Source organism: Thermobia domestica, chromosome 2 (genome assembly GCF_964235325.1).
Source record: "Thermobia domestica chromosome 2, izTheDome1.hap1.1, whole genome shotgun sequence".
NCBI classification, from domain to species: Eukaryota; Metazoa; Arthropoda; class Insecta; order Zygentoma; family Lepismatidae; genus Thermobia; species Thermobia domestica.
Genome location: NC_137455.1, coordinates 354,434,766 through 354,461,136, shown reverse-complemented (window position 1 = coordinate 354,461,136; position 26,371 = coordinate 354,434,766). Strand labels below are relative to the sequence as shown.

The 26,371-nt window shown below is 37.5% G+C and overlaps 2 protein-coding genes across 5 annotated transcripts in view; one reads left to right on the top strand and one right to left on the bottom strand.

Annotated features, from left to right (window-relative positions):
* Window positions 1-6,841, bottom strand: part of Smu1 (Smu1 spliceosomal factor) — a 42,677-nt gene extending 35,836 nt beyond the window's left edge. The window contains exon 1 of the mRNA XM_081749289.1: window positions 6,643-6,841. Within this exon, the coding sequence (XP_081605415.1) occupies window positions 6,643-6,668 (26 nt within the window). The 5' untranslated portion in view covers window positions 6,669-6,841. The remainder of the gene's footprint in view (window positions 1-6,642) is intronic.
* A 16-nt stretch (window positions 6,842-6,857) lies between these two features.
* Window positions 6,858-26,371, top strand: part of LOC145678787 (protein NATD1) — a 29,825-nt gene continuing 10,311 nt past the window's right edge. For 2 of the 4 annotated variants that reach the window (XM_081749290.1, XM_081749293.1), the window contains exons 1-4: window positions 6,993-7,150; window positions 14,672-14,834; window positions 16,881-16,990; window positions 24,843-24,934. In XM_081749290.1, coding sequence (XP_081605416.1) covers window positions 14,672-14,834; window positions 16,881-16,990; window positions 24,843-24,934 — 365 coding nt within the window. In that variant the 5' untranslated portion in view covers window positions 6,993-7,150. Of the gene's footprint in view, window positions 7,151-14,671; window positions 14,835-16,880; window positions 16,991-24,842; window positions 24,935-26,371 lie in introns of all 4 variants that reach the window. The other 2 variants (XM_081749291.1, XM_081749292.1) reach the window with 2 other exon arrangements.

Genomic DNA, 26,371 nt, shown 5'->3' with positions numbered 1-26,371 from the left:
TTTATATTTTCTTAAGGCACACTAAACTGGAATAGATGCATGACATATCAGATGGAAGTCAATAATCGGTAAGCAGATAACAGTGGATTTCCCTGGATGATGACGAGATGGATCTGTGTGAATGGCCTGCATCATTCCTGACCAGTTTAGTGTGCGTGACGGAAAGTGCCAGGATCGTTTCCACAAAATATCCAGGAAGCTTTCGTTCGGTGATGGTGCTGTTACCAGTTCACAGTTGACCTTTTCAAGAATAGCCCTGGCTTCAGTGTATGCGTGAATGGGAACACTGGCAAGGGACTTCACATCAGCATCAGAGACGGGCTTCCGAAGAATGGTTAGACTGGTAGTAGTGGATGGAGTAATGGCTACCAACATTTCCATACTATGGAATGTGCCTAAACTACTCAGCGTTTGGAGATTATGGTCTACATTATCCGCTGCAAAGAGGAGAGTCTGGTCTGCTGGCATTTCGATCACACGATTACCAAATGTACTTGCAGTACAGCGTTCAAACCGCTGCACTTCCGTGTATGAAGAGCAAAATCCCAGGTGATGCAGCGTGTCAATGAGGTGTTTCGATCGATAGTGGTGGTGCTGCTGCGCGGCAACACCTAACTGCAGAGGAGCTAACATATCTCTTGGTTTGGCTGCTTGCATCAAACACAGGCCAATCGATGCTATTTTGGTTTCATTGTTCTTTCCGGCAAAAAGTATGGCATAGAATAGTTTAAGGCTAGGTGGAATGTACAGAAGGAATTCCTGAATGGTCAAGTCGTTGGGTGAAGGATATGTATTACTTCCAGTTCGTAGTTTGAATTTTATGTCGCCTCTGATCAGTCGAGCTACGGTTTCTATTATTCTATTTTTTTTCTTTTCTTCATCATACTCTCGTGGTAAATCACGATATGCCCGTAGAATGTGATTGGCAGTTTCTCGAAGTGTAATGAAATCGTTTTTTCCACTGTCACTAGAAATTATAATTTTTTCACAGAAGTACTCAATTAGTTGACGCTTCATGTGCCGTCTGTCATATGCAATGTGATCAGTCCCTACAAGAAATGTGCCCATTTTTGTAACAAGTTCTCCCACAGTTAGTTGCTCATCATCGTGCTCTTCCAAATAACTACAGATGCGCTGAAATGCTCGAATTCTCTCATTATTTGTAGGTCGGTCAGCCCGGAATTTTTTTTTTTTTGACGCTGACTGATTGTCGGTACAGTATTGTTGAGGAATTGCTTTACCTGTTTGAAAGTTGATACTACATGATCTGTGATAGACACAATCTCCCTCATGAAGATCAGATGAGAAGTACTCAATTCGACCTCGGACAGTTTGTGACCCGGTATCGTTTCGTTCATTGCAACACTTTAAAATGCTGTGTGGCAATGCTTGTGTTTTCACTCGAACATTTTCTGATTTCAATACGTGACGGTCATCAAATAAGACAGGCGTTCCGCAAAACAGGCAGTCACTGTTGCTGTTGAAGGACCCATCCGACGAGCGAGTAACTCGTTTTTGAATCGGCGATGACGTTTTTCTTTTTAGGGCAATCACAATATCTTTTTTTATCAATGTAACGTTTGCGACAAGAGACATGAACCACCATACTTGTAGCGGCGAGAATGTTACTACCGCGAGCCTTACTGGCATTGTTCACTCCTTCAGCTCCCTTTTCTTGAAGTGTGATGAGGTTATCGTCAGGATCTAGGCTTCTGCAGATGATACACAAACGTGTAAGGGAATCAGCCATGGTTCTTCAGTGCCTAGGTTCATGCAAGACTATGATATGTAGAAAAGCTTATGGAACCCCATTTCCAACGACGTATCGTTTGTGCCCCCTATACTCAACGATTATCAGGGTTGCCAGAGCCCAAGAAAGGTAAAAGTGTAGATTTTCCGAGTTTTTTCAAGGTTTCTTTTTCTTCTTTTTCTACAGGTTGGGCACAGGGGACACAAACGATACGTCGTTGGCAAGGGGGTTCCATAAGCTTTCCAACGTGGTATGCTTCATGTCTCTGTGACAATTAGGGAGGATGCTAGATCTAAGAAACATAAGTTAGACCACAGTAAAAAATATACAGAGTGACCCTCCTTTGTCCGCGGTTCCGAATTTTTATCTCCCTTACTGTTGAACCTACGTCCTTCATTTTTTTATATTATTGTTACCAATGTCTGGTCTACGCGTAGGAATTTTTCTGCCGGAGTATGAGGACGTACAGTGTTGCCAGGGTCCAAGAAATATTAATTAAAAAAACAAAAATCGACTTTCTTCTTCTTCTTCTTCTTCTACGGGTTGGGCATGATGGGTACCAAAGTCACTTCGTTGCAATTTGTGGTCTATGAGCGTTCCAACGAGGTATCATTCATGTCTCTGTGTCAATTAAGAGGGCTACTAGAGCCTCCAACGTAAAGGTCTACGATTTTTTCAAAAAAACATGGTCCGCCATTTTGAAACCGTTTTTGGGGGTGTTCTCGTGGTCCGATTTTGTCGGATTTTGGATATGTTATTCAGTAGTAATTTCTGAATCGAAAACTGTTTAAAAAGCTTGTCTTGCAATTTTGCCCAGGTTGAGGGTAAAATTGCTCTAGATTTCCTGGATTAGAATTTAACCTAATAGAATTGATGGTTTAACAATGTACTGTGGAAGAACATGTAAAATAGAGAACAGACAACAGACTGTGGAACGACGTAATAACAGGGCAAGCACGAGAAGAAAACTGTAGTTTGATTATTATAGAATTTACAATTTCTGTTGTACTACAGCATTGCCAACGAGAGATGGTCTCCGAAGTTTCTTACTACATGCGGAGGGAAAATCTAGCCCCTACTCTGGTGCTAGTGTTACCAACCCCGGTCACATTGTCTTACACCATTAATTAAATTACTATTATAGACGCACCGAAAAAAGCCTCGACACGTGAGCAGTGGCAACGCCACTGTGAACTGTCAGAGACTTTCACTTGCTGGCTCCTCTATAGTCGTTATGTGGTAATTATGGAAGGGAAGAAACGCCATAATAGTAAAAACGAAGTGACATACTAATATATATATATATCATGCCATACTGATATGAATAATACTAGTAAGCAAAACTGACTATAAACAATGCTCGAATCGTAATTTTGATATCTCAACCTGCTATATTCCACGGCACACGCCAGACTAGAGACTACGAAAGAAATTCCTTCGTGCACGTAGCTTAATACAATTTGTCAAGATTTTGTATGGTAGATTAAGTGAATTTTGAGTGCAAATTTACTTTACGGGAATCTACGTACTTGTAAAATTCGCAGGACAAATTTGTAATAATATTTTAATAGACTAGTGTGTAAATAATACGTATATGTTCAGTTGTTATCTGTAATATGCGTAATTACGTACAAATACAGTAATGAAAGTCTAACTGTTATGCACGGATTCGCCCATAAGAAAGCCATTATTCACAGTATATAGAATGAAGTGAAGTGAAATATTTCAAGTCAATGCGCTACGTCATGCCACGTATCCATAGAAGTTCAGGCATCCATGTATCTGTGAAATTTACGTTAGTGTTATGTTATTTGGACTACAAATGTGAAAGCAATCGTGATATTACCTATAACACCCTTAGTAACGTACAAATACATAATCCAACACGTAAGGTAACTGTTCTTATGTCTTATAATCTGTTTTGTGCTACACTGGTGTGTAAACACATCGTCGCTGACGCACCTGCTCCCTACGAATGCACACTGCGTGGGGTCCCTACTCGCGCCTTTGCAATGATTTGTTAGGTAGCATTCGTGCTTTTATTGGCGACCTACCACAAGTTGATGACTTTTGCATAATTTATTTCTCATCGTGTAGTACACCCAAGCCCTTCTGAAGTGAATCTTCACAGAGAATGCAAGTCCACAGTCCAAAAATGATTGCTAAAAATACAGAGTCGGTTTACTAAAAACGAAGTATATGCTATGAATTTATGTATGGATCCATACAATAAATCTGGAAATGAATTTTGCACAGAAAGGCCGTATTTCTAGCCATAACATATCATATTGTAGTAAATCTGCATCAGAAATGCAAAGTTGTTTACCAAATACCATTTTAAGAGTTAAGTGTGATGTATCGCCAGACGAATTTTAGGAAATTTACTTACCGAGTCAATTCGAGAATTTATTTAAGTTTGTGAGCAAGAATGAGTAAAAGTCAGGTAAGGGGAATAGTAAAATTTAAGAAAGTGTTTGTACACTCTGTAAAGAAAAAATAGCGACACTTGCTCTGATATGGTTTTCGCAACATACATTAACCAATATGATTTTTTACATGAATTTCTGATAATACTACAATGAATATTCCCAATGAGCAGTTCATTCTTAATACCTGCGCCACAGTTTCAGGCTTTTGACATGAATTTATTGAATTTATATGCATATACAAGTAGCTATGTGTGTTTTGAGCAAAATCGTTTACAGGAAGAGTTATACATAAAAGTGAAAAAGATCAACAACAATAGCAGAAAACAAGAAATGGAACTTCTTAAAGGTATGATATATTGTGTACGAACATCGGGAAGTACAATACAGCAAACTATATTTTGTATGTGCACCATGGGCTTTCTGCAGTGCAGCGAATCATCGGGGTCCTTTGGTGACAAGGCTATTGTAAAATGCAACCTCGATTTCACGGAATCACACCCGGATTATCTGTTCCTTGGATTTCATTTTATTCGAGATAGTTGTCTATTGAATCTTCTTCTCATATCGAGCCAAATTTTCAATTGGATTCATGTCAGGTGAGTTCGGAGGCCTCATGAAGTTCTAAATAGTCATATTCTTGAACCATGTATTAACGATTTTCTCTCGGTGACATGAAGCATTATCATCCTGGAAAAGGAAGTAATGCATATTTTCTTCAGAGAAGTCATCTTTAGCTTTTGTAAAAACTTTACGTACCAGAATTTGAAGATATTTTCGTGCATCAAACGATCCTTCACATATATCCATCGTTCTGACGTCTTTAGCGGTGAACCAAGCCCATACCATCACTCAGTAACTGAATATTTGTATCTCTTAAACAAAATCCTTGTCAAGTTCCTTGCTCGTTCGTATCCACAACTTCACTCCACCATCGTTTCCCATTATGATTGTTCTTCTTTTCAATGAAGAAAACGACGTGCTTCCAGTTGTCATAAGTCCAAGTTGCATATCGACTCACAAACCTACATGTTTAAGTCCTCTGTGTTTTTGTCAGTTTCGACTTTCTACGCGGTTTCTTCTTCGTAATATCCTCTTTACGCAGTCAAGACAATGAAGTTGTACGAGTAACTGCAATTCCAAGATTATGTCAAATTACAGAAGCGATCATTGGGGAAATCATTCCTTAAATCTGCAGTGCTATTAATTTCATTTAGCGATCTGCTCTGGGTGATACTTTCTTTTTCTTTCACACTGTTGATTTGTTATGCTGTTTCCGCTTGTGAATTATTCTTCCTGCCGTCGAATGATGGATTTTTACTATTCCATCTATCTCCCTTAGAGATTTGCCTTAGCTGTACAAAGCAAGAATTATATCTTGTTCACATGGCGACAAGTCACATTTCTTAACCATCCTTCCTGTTTACAGTCCACGTGTAGCAACAATATCACACAAAAACAGCGCTGCACAACAATATTGCCACTTCACACTTTCCAAACAGTGAGAAAGCAAAGAACAATCATAAAATGCTATTTACCTCAGCCTACACATCAGAAATGCAATGGAGAATTCTCATTACAATAATTTACGAGAAGAACTCAGTGCCATCTAGCGAAAATATTACAGATACACAAACAATTGGCAAGTGATGTCGTACACCACAGGTGTCACAGATAATGCAAATGAACTATCCCACTCTTCATTTCCTTCTATTCTTCTTCTAACGGGCTGCAATTATGGTTTTCTGTGTAAGTTAGTTTGAGAATTGAGGTGTCGCTATTTTTTCTTTACAGAGTGTATTTGTTGGTTGTTTTTATTTTTGATGTAAGCGGAACTGTATGTGGAAACGGATGAATTATTTCGCGGAGAGGTAGGCCTACACTTGTTTTACTATACGGATCCATAGATTGTACAATTTACAGAAAAATCTGGGCAAGTCTTTAATTTGCCCATTTCATGTTGAGAACAGAATCCCACTAACCCCTACGGGGCTTCTAACCCGTTCCTACTACTAATCCTACTTATGCTATGGATACATATAGTAATAGTGCTCGCCTAATGTAACGTAATCTACCGTAACTTGATGTAATCGAACTAAATATAATCGAATGCAATACCTTTTTGTACTTTTTTCGATTTTCAAATTGGTCCGGCGATACAGCACTAATGCCCATTTTAAAGGCAATAACTCGATTCTACTCGTAAGACAGGAAATAATGAATTTCAATTGGTATACCTATTCTTAATCTGCCCTTCTTAATAGTAATGCTAATGTACGTAACTACATACAAACAAATGAAGTTCTACCTAATTAGAAAGCGTTATTTCCTGTCAATTAGTTTATCGCACTTAGAGAAAAAAAAATAAAAACAGTATTGTCATAAATTATTAACTATGAGAAATAGGCTATGTGGACGAACATAGTCGAACTTTCGATGCAAAATGTACATCAGTAATATACTTACTCAGCTGATTCAATTTCAATAGACATTTTCTTCAATGAGAACTAATTATTTCCTTCGTCTAAAACAGTAGTCTTCCTCAATTACAAGAAATTAAATGTAAGTTCACAAGTTATAAACATCAGCACGACACATGCACAGGTATTTCAGCTGCATTCATTGTTGCCAGAATATATTTAGCAAATGCTTTCATTTGCATAATCATCATCATCCTCTCATGATTGGTTCATTTCTTTATTTACCACGAACTTTGTGTTTATTATAGGATCCTATAGCACGATATGAGAAATTATTACTTTTAAGTAAAAAGGAGAAATATTAGTACCTTGATAGTTTTGTGTGTGTGTGTGTGTGTGTAACCAAGGGCAAGTGATACTCATCAACACAGGTATTCGTGTTTGTTTATGTGCTTCTCTATTTCCGGCTGCTTTCATACCACACCACAGATATAAGCATAAGCAATCGTTCGAAGGCAGGGCCACACATTTTGGCATTTATAAGAAAAGAGCAGGTTAGCTATATATATATTTATAAGCTTTCAGTGATCTTTCCATGTAATTTACGTATCTGAATAAACGCTGGACATCAATCGAACAGATGGATTTTGTCGTGAGAAAATCAATCTGCCTATAAATTCAAATCTCCGATTAACATAATACATACATTTTGCCGGATAAGAATATTTCATTTCGATTTTTGGTTCCCTGCAAGTTAATAAATAGCCTTACAGATAGAATGGTGTTATTCTATTGTAGAATCCATGAGGTACATAGTCCTGGTGCTAGTCAAGTTTAGGCACACTACATGTGGTAATAGTATACATGAGAACCCCCTGATCTGCGTTTCTTCTGTGTGTTCTATTACCACTTCTACATGAAATACCATAAGTTTTCTACGTCGTGCAATAGTAAGAAATATCCATGTGCACAAGACATGCGATATGCGTTAAATTCCCTCCCCCCACACACATAGTCATATATAAAGTACAAGGGCACTACACATGCAGATATAAAGTACAGGTACGTTCTTTTTTTATTTTCGTATCAGTCGAAAAGTAAATAAAAGTCGCTTTGTTACCCCCTTTGTAAGTTCGTACATACTCAATGAATAATCCCTAAAAGTATGAGCGTCCTGCTCCTTCGGGAACTGATGCAGTTTCATGTATACTATATCCCTACATTTTTCAAAATTTAAAGGTGAAAATTAAGATGAACGCAACATTCACTCACAGTGTCGTAGTTGTTGTTTCATATGGTAGAAGATACACTCATAGGTGCAGATTCACGTACAGGTTTACTTTTGGCGCATTACTACAAAGAATTGTTGAAAAAATTATTTCACTAATTTCCATTTTATTGTCCTTAAAGGTTTCCACTGGGCGATGAGATAAAATTCAAGGGGTACACCAGAAGCAATTGTTGAAAAATTACAATTCATTTACGATTTGCTTATAAACTCGGCTTCCTGTTGTATCATAAAAACTATACTGAAGAAAAACACAAAGCAACCTGTCCTACGTGGCAACTAAGAAGCACGAATCAGGGCAGAGTGAAGCTAATGAACCTGCGCGGGTTGAGTCCGAAAGGAACAGGCGCGTCAGCGATGGTGGATGTGGGCACAAGAAAGGGTAGTGGAAAGAAGTGTGTTTTGGCAATGACGAGTTTCAACATCACTTGTCATAGTCACGCACGCTCCACTTATAAACATAAAATATAGGTTCTGTACACTGTGCATAAATATGCCACCGGTGGAAAATAGTATCTAATAAAGCCATCTTTCGTATGGACTCACTTATTTTATCCGCCGTTGAGTACTTATAATGATTTTACACTAGTAACCCTACACTTGTAAACCTAAAATACAACTGTATTACTTTGTATTTAATTCTCTCGCCTGAAGAACTTTGTTCCTTGTAAACATGGCTTACCTATGAATGCGGTAACTAGATCATAGAGTGTGGTCGCCAGTTTTTGTTTGCAATTGGGACGCAAACCAAGCACAAAGGCCAAATGCCTATGCCAAACTAAAATATTAAGTTGCTAATGGCGACTAGAGATTTTGCGCTTGATAAAGCGTGTTCCTGAGAGTACTAGATCTTCAATTAAATAATAATTCTTTTTACCAGTTAAATTTCCATTTTTAGGTTGGACTATTGTCAATCTGCACACTAATCCAGTGAATAGAGAGAGAGCCTGAGTACTCAAAGGTTTTTATGTTAACACAGAGGATCAGTGCACAGGAGTGGGACATATCTTTAAGTTTTATGATATCTTAATATCTTCGATAAACACATATAAGGTGGAGTGTGCGTACTGTCTTGTACAGGATGCTATTGAGAGGATTAAATTTATGTATATTATTTATATAATTTCAACTTTATAACTTTAAATATGTAGAGAGCATAAATAATTGCATAAATAATTTACTTAGATACTGACTAATCTTGGTATATGTCTTTCACTTAGTAATTACCGAAATATTTCAGTCGGAACTCTTATCTTCCTCAGTGGCGATTTCTTAAAGCATCTACACAGATGCATCTCGTCACATTGCATCAACTGCAATACCTAATCAAAAACGTTTTTTGTAGTAATGGTAATAAAAGTATTCTAATATAATAGTAGAGACGGTACACAAGTTTGTTTCTTTTCTTCACCTTTTTATTACAAAAAGTTTTATACAAATAATACGCTCTCAACAGAGCTAACGAAAACTCGTGCCCGTCAAATTGGATGCGGTCCCGTGTGGTCCCCACGGGGCCCAACTGTGATTTTTCAAATGAGAGTCCCCTTTTTTGTATTCCACATTCGGTATCTATGGAGCAAACTAAATCAGAATATATACTGCTCAAAGCTGTACGATGTAAGTACCAGGGCCGGAAATATTATGAAGGTGATTACTGTGAAAAGTTCCGGAACGCCTAAACACCTCGATTAGAATGCGTTTTTCTAAAAATTTGAAAGATACAAGAGTTGCAGGATATCAATAGAACTATCGGAAGCCCATGACTTTCAAAATGTGTGCGGCCCTCTGTGGGCCCCACGGGGCCTGTCTGTGATTTTTGAAATGAGAGCTCCCATTTTTTATTCCAAATTCGGTGTCTACGGAACAAACTAAATCATAATATGTACTGCTCAAAGCTGTAGGATGTGAGCACCAGGCCCTACAGAACCGGAAAGTCTGTTACGGTGAGTAGTTTAAAAAGTACCGGAAGAGCTAAATACCTCGATTAGAATGTTTTTTTCTGAAAACTTGAAAGTTACGAAAGTTGCAGGAAAATCAACAGGATTGTTGGACTGGAAGGAAAATAAAAATGTTTAGACCCTATGGGCGTCAGGAAACCAAAGTGTCATTTTGCTAGTAGGTGCCCCTGTACGAACAAGGTGGATGCGTGTTATAGGTCATAAATATGTTCTGCAAAATTGATGTATTAAAACAAGGTGAATGTAATTGTGGTGTATGATTGATAAAAGAATAGAGTGCAGCTAGGCACAGATTAAGAATAAAGGCTTAGAAGAATTTAAGTGTATTTACGTAATTATTGGTGTCTTCATGTCTGAATAGTTTCTTCAGTTGCATTCTGTTAGGCACAATGAATTTAGCCGAAAGAGAAAGATGTACTATTCTGATGATGAGAGGGGGGCCGCGGTGGCTCAGTGGTAGAGCGTTCACCTCTGGTGCTTGGGGTCCCGGGTTCGATCCCAGCCTCCGCCAAGTGAACTTTGTGGTGGACAAACACCGCGTGCGTGGGTTTTCTCGGGGTTCTCCCGTTTCCTCCCACTTTCTTCATTCCACCATTTCATTCATTACTCATCCATCATCACCGTCTCCTTTAGCCTAACCGGCATAACTATGGGACGTAAAACTCAAAGATTTCATTTCATTTCATTTTCTGATGATGAGAGGTTATGGTGATAGAATAAGGCCATAAAATGGCCACCTAGGTCTCCTGATCTATCTCCACTTGACGTTTTCTGCTGGGGATATCTAAAAAGCAAAGCATATGAACAGAAACCTGATAATATGAACAATTGAAGGAAAGAATAGTAAATACACCCGCACCCATTTTGACAGGCACGAGTTTTCGATAGGTCTGTTGATATCCTGCAACTTTTGTATCTTTCATGACCTGCTTGAAGCATCGCAGAGGTGAGTTGGTGTTTCCTGTCCAATGCATCGCGGAGACGACGAAAGAAACCTCTTGTTTGAACAGCACAGAGGTGAGATTATGGATTTTCTCCTCCCCAAAGCAGCGCGAAGGGAAAGATAGGAGTGATTAGCTAAAACTGATGTTTTCTTGGTCTCGACGTGCTCTTTTATAGCCATCGTTTGGAGGGAGAGCCTGTGGAGGAGTTGTCGGAGTTCTTCGTAGGTGGCTTCTGTCGGCTGCTTGACGATCCTCATGGAGGAGCACATGCTATTGTTTTATAAATATAAGAGGAAATTGCAATATATACAAATATCTGGAAGTTCCACTTTTAAAAAAGTTGAACTTTCGCTTTGATTTTACTCAAGTTTTTTTTTTTTTTTTTTTTTTCCTGAATGGTGCATATTATTATACGGTTGTCACGTTGAGACTGTACATAGTGCTAATTTTGTATTTGAGAATAACGATGCATTCAATAGATTTCCTGGCGTGGAAGACCCGGCTTCGATTCTCGGCAGGAGCTCATATGATTCGGATTTCCGGTTAATCAGTAGATCCCGTGTTATATAGCCTCGCTGCTGAAAGGGACGTTAATCTCAAAGAAAAAATCAATCAATAGATTTCCTGCTATTATTGGCTTGTTATAAGTCCACAAATTAACTGTTTTTTCTCACAATACAATTTGTTGACACATTTTTACCGGTTATTTTACACAAAGCATTGATTGGAATTCCTATACAATAATTTCTTCGTAATAAATGATACACGTATACCGGTACCAAGATTAGCTCATGTGAGTATTTGTAATCGTTCGTCAGCTTAGAACCTTAAGTTGCTTAGTAATTTTCTTTGTGAAGTTTTGCTTTACATCTTTTCATTTCAGATTAGTGAATTTCACCATAACATTATGTAAGTTATTCTGAAACTCAGTTCGCACAATAATTTTCTTTGAAATGTACGGAAATTTCATTAAATAAGTATTTTAAAAATGTTTTACCAAGTATCAGGCTGTGAAGAAAGAGAGAGGGAAAAAAGTATTTTGGTGTTTGGTATTAATAGTATTTTACTAGGCTAATATGTAATCAGTAACATTTCAACATCACTTGCGTTCAGCTGAAACAACATAGCTCGAATCGGAATAGGGTCAATCCATTTCAAATCACCAAATTTTAAACAAAATTGTTTCTTAACATTTTTTATTTTCCTGATTTTTTTTTATCATGAGTTCCCTATAGGTAGATAGTCACAAAACACTGAAAAGAATTTATATACCATAGTTTTTCTGGCAGCCATTTTTAAAATGGCAGTTGTGTAAATTTTAACAAAAAACGTGCCTTCTGGAAAGCTTAATTGCCAAGCTATTTTTAAAGATATCAGAATAATTTAAAAAAAACAGTGAGTGCAGCATGAAATGAATTTCAGTTATACATTATTTTAATTTTTCTATCATGCAAGAGAGTCGGTCAAACTCTCTTTACTGTAAAAACTCGGAAAAAGTGTATCAATCGTTACTTTTGAAGACCATTAGTTTTGTGAAGGAAAAGAGACACACTAATGGTATGTTATTTCTGTGTTGAATATTTATATAGCTACGTGTAGTGTAAGTTTCCTGAGAACGGACTTTTTTGTGTTTGTTTGTTTGTTTGTTTGTTTGTTTTAGAGGCTTATCAAAATGGCTGAAAGGCTTTTGACATCAGTTTTCTCAGGTCAATATCTAAAAAGGGACTGAATGAAAATTTTACAGAATGTTCTTTATACAAGTAGGAATATCCTACAAATAATTATAACTCAGACTTAACTACATTTAGAATAATAGAGCAGTGAATTTCAGTAAAAACGCTACCCCTCTTCACTCCCGTGCAGTGACAAGGTAGCAAACTAGGGCTTGAAGTTATTACAATTAACGTTGGTCGAATGATGTTTAAATCATTACAAAAACAGACAATAAATTATCAAATATTTCTACTTTTAAATAATAATGAGCAGTTCTAACAATAGATGAGAGTTGATGAGAAGTAGGGTGGCTTGGAAAAATTGAATGCACAAGTGAAGAAACCAATGATATCTTGGTGCATTTCTTTCACCGTTCTGGACGATGAAATGCCTTTCAACTTTCCAAAAACTACTTGGGTGTCTGCATAGGACTAGGAAAGGGTCACCATTGGAACTCTCAACAGTGTCTGGAAGAACACACAACGTAACGGATAAACTATGCAATGAAATATCGTGTTTGTTTAACTCTCTAATGAAAATTGCAGCTGGCAAAAAGTTAAAAGTTGTAAATAGAAATACATAGAGAAGCATTATTGTGTGTATACTCTACGCAATTGTAGTACAGTGAAATGTATCGGTAATTTATTTTTAAGAATTAGAACTTTTACCTATTGTCAGCACTGCCCATTGTTATTTAAAAGTAGAAATATTTGATCATTTATTGTTCGTAATTATTTAAATATCATTCGACCAATGTCAATTGTAATAATTTCAAACCCTAGTTTGCTACCTTGGTACTACACGAGCGTCTAGAAGGGTAGTATTTTCACTGAAATTCACTGCTCTATTACTCTAAATGTAGTTGAGTCTCAGTCTTTTTTGTGAGATATACCTATTTGTATAAATAACATTCTGTAAAATTTTCAGTTGTTTTCATTCAGCCCCTTTTTAGATATTGACCTGAGAAAATTGACGTTAAAAAGCTTTCGGCCATTGTGGAACAGCTCTAGGGGGAAAAAAGAGAGTGCATTTTCAGAATTAAAACTTATACTGCAGGTAGTTATATAAGTATTCAACACAGAAATAACATATCATTAGTGAGTCTCCTTTTCATCACAAAACTAATGGTTTTCAAAATTAACGATTGATACAGTTTTTCCGAGTTTTTTACAGTAAAGAGTTTGACTGACTATCTTGCATGATCGAAAAATTAAAATAATGTATACCTGAAATTCATTTCATGCTGCACTCACTAGTTCTTTAATTATTCTGATATCTTTAAAAACAGCTTGGCAATTGAACTTTCCGGAAAGCACATTTTTTTTATTAAAATTTATCCAACTGCCATTTTAAAAATGGCTACCAGAAAAAAACTATGGCATATAATTTTTTCAGTGTTTTGTGACTATCTACCTGTAGGGAACTCATGATAAAAAATCAGGAAAATAAAAAAAGTGTTGGCAATATTGCTTGGGTGATCTGAAATGGGTTGACCCAATAGTTATTTGAAAAAAAAAATGAAATGCAATTTTAAAGTTTTACGTCCCACGATTATAGCTGCTAGGTTAAAGGAGACGGTGTTGATGAGAAATGAATGAAATGGTAGAATGAGGAAAGTGGGAGGAAACAGGAGAACCTCGAGAAAACCCACGCACACGGTGTTTGTCCACCACAAAGCTCACTGGTGCGAGCTGGGATCGAACAAAATACCCCATGCACCAGAAGTAAACGCTCTACCACTAAGCCACCGTGTCCCAGAAATAGTTATTTGAGTGGAATAAAAGAAACCTTTTTGTTTGATGTATATTGCCTCAGAATGTACCCATGTGCATTATACAAACGTTACGTATTACGTGTCTGCTGAGGAAAGAATATACTTCGGTAGTTCATATTTCGAGTGAGTGGTGCATGAGCCACGTTGATACGTTCAAAGAAATTAACGATAATTCATCCGTTCATACCATGCGATAGGAAGTATGTGAGTTGTTAGTATTTTACGGATAGAGAACTCGGTCACAGAATCACAACCATACAAGATTTTGTTTCGTTACCAGGTGTGTAGTATTAAAAAAAAAAAAAAAAAAAAAAAAAAGGGTTAAGTCACTGTCCATTAAGAACTGAAAACAGTAGCGATTGTTTAATGCTTCTTGTTCAATATTGTTTGCATTCCAGATGTTGCGGCGAGTACAAAATGAAAGGAAGGTCTTGTCTTACGTGTTTTCCAATTTGAGCAGAAGTTTATCGGTTTCGAACCCTATTTTCAGTTCACAACGTGAGGTGCAACAGGACTGTGAGCAAGAATGTTTTTATATACAACTAAACGGAGGTGAGAATCGTAAGTATAATAGGATTTTAACTGTAAAATGTTGTTCATTCAACAAAAAAATATGACTCAGTTTAAAGAGATAGGCTGTATAATATCTTAGAAAAATTTGGAACTAAGAATTAGATAGTAAAGTTGATCATAGAATGGCTTAATACAGCAAATAGTAAAGTGCAGATAAGATAAAAATTCCTTATTGTTTTGAATTCAGGTGAACCAAGATTTACCTTATTCTGGGCACTTCTTATCATAACGTTAGAATGCACAATTAGATTTGTTCGTCTGGTTCTGCATCAAGCATTTTCTACAAAACTTGGTCGTGGAAAACCCTCAGCTTGGGTTTTGTATTGTGATTATATCGGTAGGAGAATGGGGAAGATGGAAGTTGAAAAGGAAAAGAGGATGATTGAAAAGAAGATGATGTGTGACTACGAACTTAAAAGAAAAGTTGTTAATAAGGAATGAGTTTGAGACCGAACAAGATGGAAGCTAATCATCAAAAATATATATAAAAAATAAGCAGGAAAACAGAGTTCGAAAGAAGTTTGCCGTGAGTATATATATAATGTTTGGAACCAGAGATACAACTTTTGGAATCTTGCACTTCCGTTGTTACCGGAAGTGACGAAATTCTTAAAAAGGTTATATATTGAATTTTGGAGAAAGTTTTAGTTCTATGTGAAGATACATGTGAACACCTTGAGGATGAGTTGTATATGGTAGTATTCTGTAAAGTCGATTAAAGGAACAAAAGATAAAACTAGTAAAAGTTGTATGTTATGTCACTTGTAATTCTGAGTTGTATAGTTGTATTGGATGTGTGTGTATGTTGGTTTACACTTATATTGGATCGTTTATTATAAACCAAATCAGCAATTAAATATTTCACCTATAATCAGCTGATATAGGGTGTTCTTTTGTTATGTAGCCAAAATTCACTGGTGAAATCCTCACACCTAAACAATAAAAAAAGTCCATAGGAACATAGGGCGTAAAACACGTTGTCTCAAAGTTACGGGATGCGAAAATTGTAACTTCGAGGCTGCCTAGCTCGAAAACTATGAGAGATATCAAAGGCGGTTAAACAAATATTAGAGGAACTAGTATAATGTGTATATCTAAATAACCATGTTTCAGAGTTGAGTTGTACCGGCACATATGATTTTAGAGAGAGGGGAGGAAGAGCGGAACCTATACCGCAGCTCCCTCTATAAAATCTGTTGCGCCGAAACGTCTCAACTCTGAAACATGGTTATTTAGATAGCGTACTATTTCCTTTAATATTTGTTTAACCGCCGTTGACATCTCTCATAGTTTTCGAGCTAGTCAGCCTCGAAGTTACAATTTTCTCGATTTCGGCATTTCGTAACATTGAAACAACGCGTTTTTCGCCGTATGTTCATTGAGGATTTCACCAGTGGATTTTGGCTAGATAATAAATGAATACCCTGTGTATATATATATATACTTCCAGACTAATTTCCTTTCAGGGGCGCGGTGGCTCAGTGATAGAGCGTTTACCTCCGGTGCTTGCGGTCCCTGGTTCGATCACAGCTCGCGCCGTGTGGACTGTGGTAGACAAACACCGTGCTCGTGGGTTTTCTCAAGATTCTCCCGTTTCCTCCCACTTTCTTCATTCCACCATTTCACTCATCTCTCATCATCACCGTCTTCTTTAGCATAAACGGGAGACGTAAAACTTAAAGATTTCATTTTTTTCATTTCACTAATTTCCTTTCCTTTTTCAGAGAGATATTCGTCTTTTCTTGGAGACCGTATGCTGTCTTCTATGAATTCTATGTCTCTGCTTAAACAACGGAAAGGTTCAGGCTATTCAGTGCTAGTGCTTTACTGCTATTTCTAATTTTCATAATTGGGTATCATAAAGCGAAGTTTTATAACATAATAGTGAGTTACTTAAGTACTAGGAATGAAGTATTGTATATTTTTCTTACACTTCGAAAATGTTGCTTTAATATTGGTTCATTCGTTACTAATAAAGAATAGCTTTAAGTTTTTTTTTTTTTTTTTTTTTTTAAATCTTAATTCTTCTTTCAGATAGGGCAACTCTCGAGTACAAGTGGTTGGATTCTCAAACGTTGGAACTTGTGCATACAACAGTGCCTGAAGCATTTAAAGGTCAAGGTTTAGCCAAGGTGTTGACTCAGGTAATGTAGCATATGTGGGTAATAATTCACTTTGCATAGATAAAAATAGTACATGTCAGTAGTCTCTTCTACTTTCATCAGTAACTTCTTGAACTACGGTAAATCTGTTGTAAACCCTCCCATCTGAGAAAAACACCATTACGTGGAAACTTGTTAAAAAAAAAAAAAAAAAAAAATTGAAATACCAGAAAATCGTGAAGTCTTGTACAATTCTTCTGTGAATTCTTTAATGCAGTGATTAGCTTTTACAAGTGAGTAGTAAGCTACCGGTGAATGGAGACACTACTACAAACCAGAACCACTGATTCATAACCCTGGATTGAATATAAGTCATAACCTTCAAATATTCACACTGAGTCTGTACGATGATTAACCAGTGCTGGAAACTTCAATGGTGGTTGTGATGATGATGATGGTTATTATTATTATTATTATTATTATTATTATTATTATTATTATTATTATTATTATTATTATTATTATTTGGTCTAGAAATTAATTCGTGCGGTTGGTACGCACACATTGAAGCTGTAGTACAAACACAAAATACATACATACCTTAAGAAAAATATTGTCCATCGCTAGCCACCACTTTCGCCCATCTGTCAGGCAATGTACGGATTCCGTGGCGAAAGAAGTCCTCATCCTTGGAAGCGATCCAGTCAGAGACCCATGTTTCGATATCTTCTGAAGAAGTAAACCGCTGTCCAATCAAATCGTTGTTCATGCAATCGAACAAGTAGTAGTCCGAAGGAGCAACGTCTGGTGAATACGGCGGGTGGGGTAAAACTTCCCATCCGACATTTTCTAAATAGGTTTTGACCGGTTTTGCGACATGTGGGCGAGCGTTATCATGTTGAACAATAAGTTTATCATGTCTGTTCCCCCATTCTGGTCGTGTTCTGGCCAGAGGTTGCTTCAAACGCATTAATTGTCGTCGATAACGTTCTCCATTCATAGTTTCACCCGGTTGCAGCAGCTCATAGTACACCACACCTTTCATATCCCACCATATGCACAGCATAACCTTTGCACAGTGAATATCTCGTTTTGGTTGTGATGGACCTGGTTCACCTGGTTTCACCCAGGCCTTTTTTCGTTTAGGGTTCTCGTAATGGATCCACTTCTCATCACCCGTAATAATTCGATGCAGAAACCCCTTTCTGCTCTGTCGTTGAAGCAGCAATTCGCAAATGGTTTTTCGTCTTTCAACGTCTCTGTCTTTCAATTCATGTGGAACCCAATGTGTCATCTTTTGAATCATTCCCATAGCTTTCAAGCGTTTGGAGACTGTTGTTTGATCAACGCCTAATGCTGCTGCAAGTTGTTCCTGCGTTTGACACGAATCCTGCTCGAGCAATGCTGTCAATTCTTCGTCTTGAAATTTTTTTGGCTGTCCAGCTCGCTCTTGGTCTGCCAAGCCGAAATCACCACTTCTAAACCGTGCAAACCACTTCTGACACGTTCGCTCAGCTAGAGCATGGTCACCATACACTTCCACCAAAATACGATGACTTTCAGTCACACTTTTCTGCATGTTAAAGTAATGCAGCAGGACACCCCGCAAAAACACTTTATCAGGCACAAATTGCGCCATGTTCACTTAACTACAAACTGCTGTTGTTGACGCTTTAATCCACTGCCCTATACTACGAACGATACGCGATGACAGGGGTTTGCAACACATGTGTGGATACACGGAACTGTGGGACGCTCCGTTCGTTGCGCCATCTCTTGTCCACCCGCACGAATTAATTCCTAGACCAAATATAATATTAATAGAGCTCCTTCGTGGCTAAGCGGTTAGCGTATGTATCTCTTGCGTGGGAGACCCGGGTTCAATTCCCGGTGGAAGCTCATATGGTTTGGGTTCCACGTTAATCATTAGGTCCATGTCTCATATAGCCTCGCTGCTAAACGGGACGTTAAACTGAAAGTCAGCTCAAGTGAAATCGGTAATAATAATAATAATAATAATAATAATAATAATAATAATAAGATTACGTGGCGGTGCAGTGTGAATGTATTAATAGTTTTATTTCTGGTTTCTAACAGTGTCTTCATTCATAGGCACTTAATACTGAGTTGTTACATAGTAAATAATCGTTACATAAAAATTTTCACGGAGGAAGTATACTAGATTTCACAGTTTTCTGGTATTTCGCAATTGTTTTTTTTTTAATAAATTTCTACGTAATGAGGTAGTCCTACTTAGATGAGAGGCTTTACGACGTATTTAGCCTAGGAGTACAAGAAGTTACTGATGAAACCAGTAGAGACCACTGACGTTATTTAATGAAGATTTATTCCTTGTACGGATAGAAAATTAGTGCTATTTTTATTTACAAACATGTATCCTGTGGCATCCAGTAGCACACTGGGTAGGTGTTTTGAAGCGTTAATGAAATAATGAATTATGGTTCATTAAAGACAATATGGAATTGCAAGTGGTTACTTACCAATAAATCCTCTCGTGCGAAAATTAAACACTCTCTACACGTTTCGGAACAACAAACTAGTTCCATCCTATATGGTAGGGTAACAAAGATAAAAAAGGTGAAGGAAAATAATACATACCACCAATAAATACAGCATAAAGGATGGGTGCCAAAATACCTCGAGCAGAGCACAGTGCACAGGTATTTTGGCACCTACGTTTTATTTATCTTTGTTACCCTGCCACTGAGGACGGAACTAGTTTGTTGTTCCTAAACGTGTGGAGTGTTTAATTTTCGCGCGAAAGGATTTATTGATAAGTAACCAATTTTTTGCTAATATTTAGTACTTTTAGTGAACGTACTTTCTGTGCGCATGGCCTAAAGTTTGATTTCTGGTGAGAATACTTGTCTAGGGTACGAATCCCAGAAGCGGTCAGGTTCTGTACTAAGAATAAGTCCTAAATTCTAATTAACCAATCAGTCTAAAAATTAGTACTTAAAAGAAATCGTTCTCATCTCAATACAAAACTCATCACTAATTAAGGATAATAGGACAAAATTGGTGACTGCAAGAAATTAAAAAAAAAAAAAAAATGCATGGCATACTTGAGAAAAACAAGACTCAACAGAAATTTATTAAGTTGAGATTATTAAGTGTATTCAGTTATCTGCCCTAAAAAATTTCCCCTAATTTGAAACTGTTCATCTCTCACCTTCACGTCTGAGTGAAGATATCACGCTTGAGTGTTAAACAGCAGAGATTACTAAAGAAAAAGCTTCTGAAGTAATTACAAATGCATGCTACGTTTACTAATTTATCATGCAGATACATAAGTACACTGACCAGTTTTTTAAAAGACACGTCTACGGATACGATTGTACATAGTATGGAAGTGGTTCGTATACAGAATAATAATGCCACCAGCACTGCTCGTTCCAGTCAGAACTTTACCTACATTAGTTGTAAGGAGATTTTTGGTACTAATATGGTGTGTACATTAAATATTTTACGGGGCCGCTGTGGCTCAGTGGTAGAGCGCTCACCTCTTGTGCTTGGGGTCCCGGGTTCGATCCCTGCTCCCGCAAGACAAACACCGTGTGCGTGGGTTTCCTCCCACTCTTCATTTCATTCATTTCTCATCATCGCCGTCTCCTTTAGCTTAGCCGGCATAACCGTGGGACGTAAAACTCAAAGATTTCATTTCATTTAAATATTTTACAGCACATTTTCAAATGTAATATCCTATGTTTAATATTGTTCATAACCAGTTTGCTATTTAACAGACTTACACGATTTCACAGACACTCTTTTGCCTCAATTACTCAGTTAAATGCATGGTTTACTGTATAAGGTATTTAACTTTCATTTTTCTACCCTTTTCAATGAACCTATGCTATTGTAGTTAGAATATACTACATTTTTGTATATCGGAACCCGGAGGTTCAACGCCGCGTTCACAAAAGCTCTCCACTGACTTCTGTCCTTAGCTAACTGCATCCAGTTTCTACTTTGTATTCCTATCTCTGCGAGATCCATCTTAATATTGTTCTCCCATCGGCGCCTAGGTCTTCCTAATGGTCGTTTTCCGATTTTTCTTCCAGTCAAGACTTTGAAAGCGTTTATACTTTCTTCCATTCTAGCTGCATGACCTGCCTACCTAAACCTCCTAGGCTTGACGACCCTAACAATGTTGGGTAAACCGTATAAATTATGTAGTTCCTCGTTATGAAGTTTCCGCCATTCCCCATTCCCGTTCCTCTTGGGTCCGAATATTCGTCTCAGGATTTTGTTCTCAAATACTTTCAGTCTGTTCTTCCCTCAGTGTAAGCGACCATGTTTCGCATCCATATAGAACAACAGCCATGATTATCGATTTATATATTTTAAGCTTCAAATTCTTAGACAGAATTCGCGACAGAATTTTAAACCGAATAGTAACACGAATTCCCTGCTTTTAGTCGACATTTAATTTCTTCGTGGATATGATTTTCCTCTGTTAATATTGATCCTAGATATTTGAAAGTATCCACTTTATCAAAAGTATTATTTAATATTTTAACGCATCTATAATTTGTTGTATTACGGTCTCGACGCACTTCCATGTATTTAGTTTTCTCTGCATTTACTTCTAAACCCATGTCCTTGCAAGCGTTTAATAAGATCTCTGCATTCTTTCTATTGTTCTCCTATCATCGCCTATTAAATTTACATCAGCATATGCCATAACCTGGTGAATACCGTTCAACTCTAGGCCCTGGTTGCTATCTTTGATTTTCCTTATAGTGTATTCCAGAACAAAGTTAAATAATAATGGCGACAACGCATCTCCTTGTTTCAGGCCAATTTCGACGTGAAAGCTCGTGGACAAAAAGTTTCCTACCCGGACTTTACTTTGAGATTCATTTAAACATATCTTAATTAATCTAATTAGCTTTCTCGGTATTCCAAGTTCTGTAAGAACGTTGTATAATGTTTCTCTCGTAACCGAGTCGTACGCCTTTCTAAAATCAATAAATAGTTGATGTACCAGGGTATTGTATTCCCACTTTTTTTTTCGAGTATTTGGCGAATTGTAAATATTTGGTCAATAGTTGATCGATTTCGTCTAAATCCGCACTGATAATCTCCAATAATTTCATCTGCGTATGGGGTCAGTCTTGCTAATAGAATATTTGAAAGGATTTTTTATTTATTTATTTTTTTTTTTTTGTTATCAAAAATAATGTGTTATATCTCTAATTGGATATTTTTACTTTCATATATTATTTATACCGTTGGGACTTCTCAAAAAACCGGTGCAAACCAGGGCCGGCCTTAGGCAATTTGCTGTCCCTTTCTCCAGAAAGAACAAATGTTAAAAGATACAATTTCAAGTATGCCACCTCATCATGAACAACGATGGGGAGGAAAAAGCACTCGCACTCAGAACGGTCTAAAAATTACAAGTACAATCTCGTTATGTCTGTTTTTATCTTTAATAATCTATTATGTTAGTGAAACATAAAGCAAACACACCTGCAGAGGAAAGATGGTAATTCTTTTTTATAGAATTTAATATTGAGCTTCAATCTCAATCTATCAGTTTGCAAATTCCAGTTCAGCTAGCTCTTTTATCGTTATTTCTAGATTTTCCTTTTACATCTGTTAAAACAATTTTTAAAAAAAACTTGTTTCTCCTTCCATGATAAGGAATTTGTTTATGAGAAAGACGCCACTAGTTTTCTATCAAAACTATGATAACTAATTAAATAGAACAGATGTTCGCTACTGTTCGAGAATTGAGTCTTATATTTGACAACGATCAAGCAATTCGTGCTGGGATTTGTTTGACCATTTACTTTTGCACTGTCTATGTAGCTTTAAACTAATACGACCTAAACATGATTTATGAATGTAGGATCCAAATAGGTCAGCTTAGTAAATTTAACTACCATGATGATGAAGTCTGTTTCGAACAAGAAATATTTATTTTAAGGTTGGTTTAAAGGGACAAGTTTTGCCGATAGATGTCACTACATTCTTCGTATCTCTCTCATGTATTTTTTTACCTTTCACAAAAATTCACGATTTCTCTTATAAATTTCAACCTAGAGACTTCAAATTTTTAGAGAAGGAACTTCATAACCTATCGAAGGCAACAATCCGTGCCGATTTTTTATTTAGAATTTTTTTCATTGTTGAAATGGCTTGATTGTTGAAATGGATATCCAAACCTTTAATAATATAACTATTATAAGATGAGTTAATTTCTTTTTAAAATGGGGGGCGCGGTGGCTCAGTGGTAGAGCGTTCACCTCTGGTGCTTGGGGTCCTGGGTTCGATCCCAGCCCCCGCCAAGTGAACCTTGTGGTGGCTCGTGGGTTTTCTCGGGGTTCTCCCGTTTCCTCCCACTTTATTCATTCCACCATTTCACTCATCTCTCATCATCACCGTCTCCTTTAGCCTAACCGGCATAACCGTGGAACGTAAAACTTAAAGATTTCATTTTATTTTTTTCTTTTTAAAAGTATGAAACAGTACTCTTTCTGAGTACATTCAATAATTTTCATTAGTTGACGCTTAGATCCATAAATTTTCTTACCTTTTAGTGTTTATTTATTTATTTATTTATTTATTTTGTTTTGCCAATAGATGGCTTCAGTGATCATTATCTCGCGTTGTATAAGTCCGATCGGGTTCAACGAGATGGCGTTCAAACGATGAGATTGCGTACTACAAACACTGTTCAGATAGTTGTGATGAGTTGACTTAGTGTTGTGTGAGCGCGAGTCAAAATGGACACTAGCAAAGAGAAAATACGCTATATTTTACAGTTTTTCTTCGATAAAGGCGAAAACGCAAGCCAGGCGGCTGCAAATGTGAATAGTGTTTATGGTCCTGATACTGTAACAGCCAATCACGTGCAATTTTGGTTTCGTCAATTCCGTTCCGGTAATTTTGACGTCAAAGATGCACCATGCACTGGAAGGCCAAGTGTCGAAAATGTCGATAAAATCATGGACATTGTCGTGTCCGACCGTCATGTAAGCACTGTGTCGATTGCCCAAGAACTAAACATTGGACAAAAAACCGTGTGAAACCATTTGCATAAGGCTGGGTACAAAAGAAGCTTGATGTATGGATGCCACACGAGTTAACGCAAAAAACCTCATGGACCTAATTTCCATCTGCGAATCGCTGCTGAATCGCAACAAAATCGACCCATTTCTAAAGCTGTTGGTGACTGGCGATGAAAAGTGGATCACTTACGACAACGTCACGCAAAAACGGTTGTGGTCGAAGCGCGGTGAGCCGGCGCAAACGGTGCCCAAGCCAGGATTGACGGCCAGGAAGGTTTTGCTGTGTGTTTGGTGGGATTGGCAGGGAATTATCTACTATGAGCTGCTCCCCTACGGCCAAACCCTTAACTCGGAACTGTACTGTCAACAATTGGACCGTCTGAAGGCAGCAATTGCCCAAAACCGGCCAGCTTTGGCCAATAGGAGAGGCATTGTGTTCCACGAGGACAACGCCAGGCCACACACATCGATAGTGACTCGCCAGAAGCTCCGGGAGCTTGGTTGGGAGGGTCTTATGCATCCGCCTTATAGTCCGGACCTGGCACCGAGTGATTACCATCTGTTCCTGTCCATGCCGAACACGTTTGCTGGTGAAAAAGTCGCTTCAAGAGAGGCTTGTGAAAATCGACTGTCTCAATTTTTTGCCACTAGGGACAAGGGCTTCTATGAGAGAGGCATCATGATAGCAAATAGCAACACGTTATCGAACAAAACGGCGCATATGTGACCTAAATCGGATCATTATAACTATGGTAGGTCAAGCCTTCAATGTCATGCCAAAATAATGGATTACTTTTTACTACACCAGATATAATAACGTTCTGATGACTTATCTTCGTTTATATTATTTTCAGCATGCTTTCAATTACGTAATCGAGAATGATTTGAAGATGAAGGTAACCTGCTCGAATGTGCAAAAGATCATTCAGCGCGACCCTCAGCCCAAGTACGTAGAAAGAGTTGTGGATAACTAATTGGAAGGTTTAGGATAAGGTAATATGCAGTAGTAGTCAATATTTTTTTTTTCTTAAACATTAAAATTTATCTTCTTAAAACTCATAAATTGTAATTTATTGAAATATCAATTTGGTGTTATAAGCGTATTTATATTTCTACAAATGTATCAGACAAACCTGTAAGAACATAGTTTTTGTTAATGTAGTCAAATATCGGAACTGATGTTTGATATATTGTTTTGAAGTAGAAAGTAAGAATGATAGAAGGCTTTTTTTGTTGTTGTTGTTGCTCCAAAACCAGAAATATAAGGAATTTTACAGACTTCAATATACGAAAATGGCGAGAGACAAATGAAGAGAATGCGTCGTAGCTATATGGTTAGCGTACGTGTCTTTGGCGCGGGAGAAGCTGGTTCAATTCCTAATGGGGAACTCATGTGATTTGGATCTCACGTTAATATGTAGATCCGCGTTTCTTATAGCCTCGGTGTTGAACGGGACGCTAAACTTAACAAATGAAGAGAAATAAACAAATATCGTAATGCAATTCAGTAATTTAATTTTATTGTACAGAGTGTCTATATTAATTGTACAAAATACCATTAATTATGAAGAAAATTCATTATATTACTATTAATGACCGGACATCAACAAGAACTTGGTTATCTTGCGCTTACAAGATTTTAATATGCCATATGTCTGCCATTCACCGTGGTAATGACCTCGATCCTTCTAGGAAGACGTTCTATAAGGTGGTGGTAGACTTGAACAGGAATTATCCTCCATTCGTCCTGAAAAATGGCAAACACTGAGATTTTGATTCTGGGACTTTATGGCCTGATCCTCAATCGTAACCCCAAAGGTGCTAAATAGGATTGAGGTGGTGCTTGTGCCCAGCACTCGAGTACTTGCACCTTCCGCTTTGTAATGGCATACGCTTTATGGACGTTGGCATGTTGAAACACAAACTACCCAGTATCGAACAGTTATCACAAGAGATAGATAGCGCAGAATTATCTAGGATATCTTGATAGGTATCGGCATGCATTGTTCAATGCATCAACACCAGAGGCTCCAATCCAAACGATGAGATACGGTTCTACATCATGATCCCTCCACCAAATTACAAATTACAATTGTATTGTATGAACAATGCACTCCAGTAAGTACCGCTCGCCTGGTATACGCCATATCCACACATGTTCGTCGGATTGCAGCATGACTCATCACTTCACATAATACTTTTTATTGCCCCGCTATTTATTCGCACCATGTTTTACACCACTGTAATCGGCGGCGCTCGTTTCTTTGTGTGATCCTTTTTTTATGGACAGCAGCTCGCCATTGAACCTCGTAAGCAAGAATACATGTACTGGCATCACTCTCAGATTCCGACTGAAACTCTGTGGCTATGGTGTCCAACGACT